Source organism: Eimeria mitis, genomic scaffold (genome assembly GCF_000499745.2).
Source record: "Eimeria mitis Houghton genomic scaffold, Emh_scaff5311, whole genome shotgun sequence".
Classification (NCBI taxonomy): Eukaryota; Apicomplexa; class Conoidasida; order Eucoccidiorida; family Eimeriidae; genus Eimeria; species Eimeria mitis.
Window position 1 is genome coordinate 458 of NW_013573589.1, and position 787 is coordinate 1,244.

The 787-nt window shown below is 46.5% G+C and overlaps 1 protein-coding gene across 1 annotated transcript in view; it reads right to left on the reverse strand.

The window, feature by feature from the left end:
* Positions 1 to 427: 427 nt before the first annotated feature.
* EMH_0081250 (SAG family member) overlaps positions 428 to 787 on the reverse strand; it is a gene marked incomplete at both ends in the record, with an annotated part of 1,165 nt that continues 805 nt past the window's right edge. Inside the window, 2 exons of the mRNA XM_013500362.1 lie at positions 428 to 536; positions 626 to 779. Of these exons, the coding sequence (XP_013355816.1) occupies positions 428 to 536; positions 626 to 779 (263 nt within the window). The remainder of the gene's footprint in view (positions 537 to 625; positions 780 to 787) is intronic.

The following is a 787-nucleotide window of genomic DNA, read 5'->3' on the forward strand; positions in this document are numbered from 1 at the left end:
TAATAAAACGTAAAAACCTGAGATTGAGTTGAATTTGACGGATATTCACTCACTCTACAACCGCCACAAAGTATAGACAAGCTGAAAGCTTCATCGCCAAGCAGCATAGTGAAGCCCAGCAGCTCCACTGGTAGAGCAGAGAGGCCAAAACAAAGTTTATCTCTGTACAAAAAAAGAGCTTCTCGAGCCTTTTATAGGCTGTGTTTCATCGGTATTTCGGGTTGTTTATTAAGTATCCACCAGCAGCCAGCTCAGCCCTGATGCTCTCAATACCCGCGGGCTTCTTATCTGTATCGAGTGTGCAGTATGTGAACCACGAACTTCAACACCTCTGCAGATAGCGAAACTCTGGTTTCTGGAGTTCTTGCTTTCTTCAACTGTAGAGAAAGAGCCTTTTGTATCATCCCTCTGTTAAAAAGCTTTTATTTCACAACATGCTGAGGCCAAGGATCACCAATACAAGACTGACAACGCCGGGCATGACGGCGGAGGCAGAGCCTTCGATGGCTGTCACGATCTGTCCCCATTGCTCCTCCCTACAAAAAACACGCCGAGAAAAAAGGCAATCCCATCTGCTGAAAGAGTACAAGGAGAACAGGAAAGCGCGGAGAGTGAAAGAGCTTACGTGAAGGGGGCTTTATCTGCTTCCTTGCGAAGCACATCAGGCACAGTCATGCAGATCAAAGCGTAGCCCGTTTCCTCTTTATTTTCGGTGTCTCTTGTTGCTCTGAAACTTGTAGCTGCAGGAGTTGTCTTAGTGCAAGTAACGACACGGCAATCTGCAGTA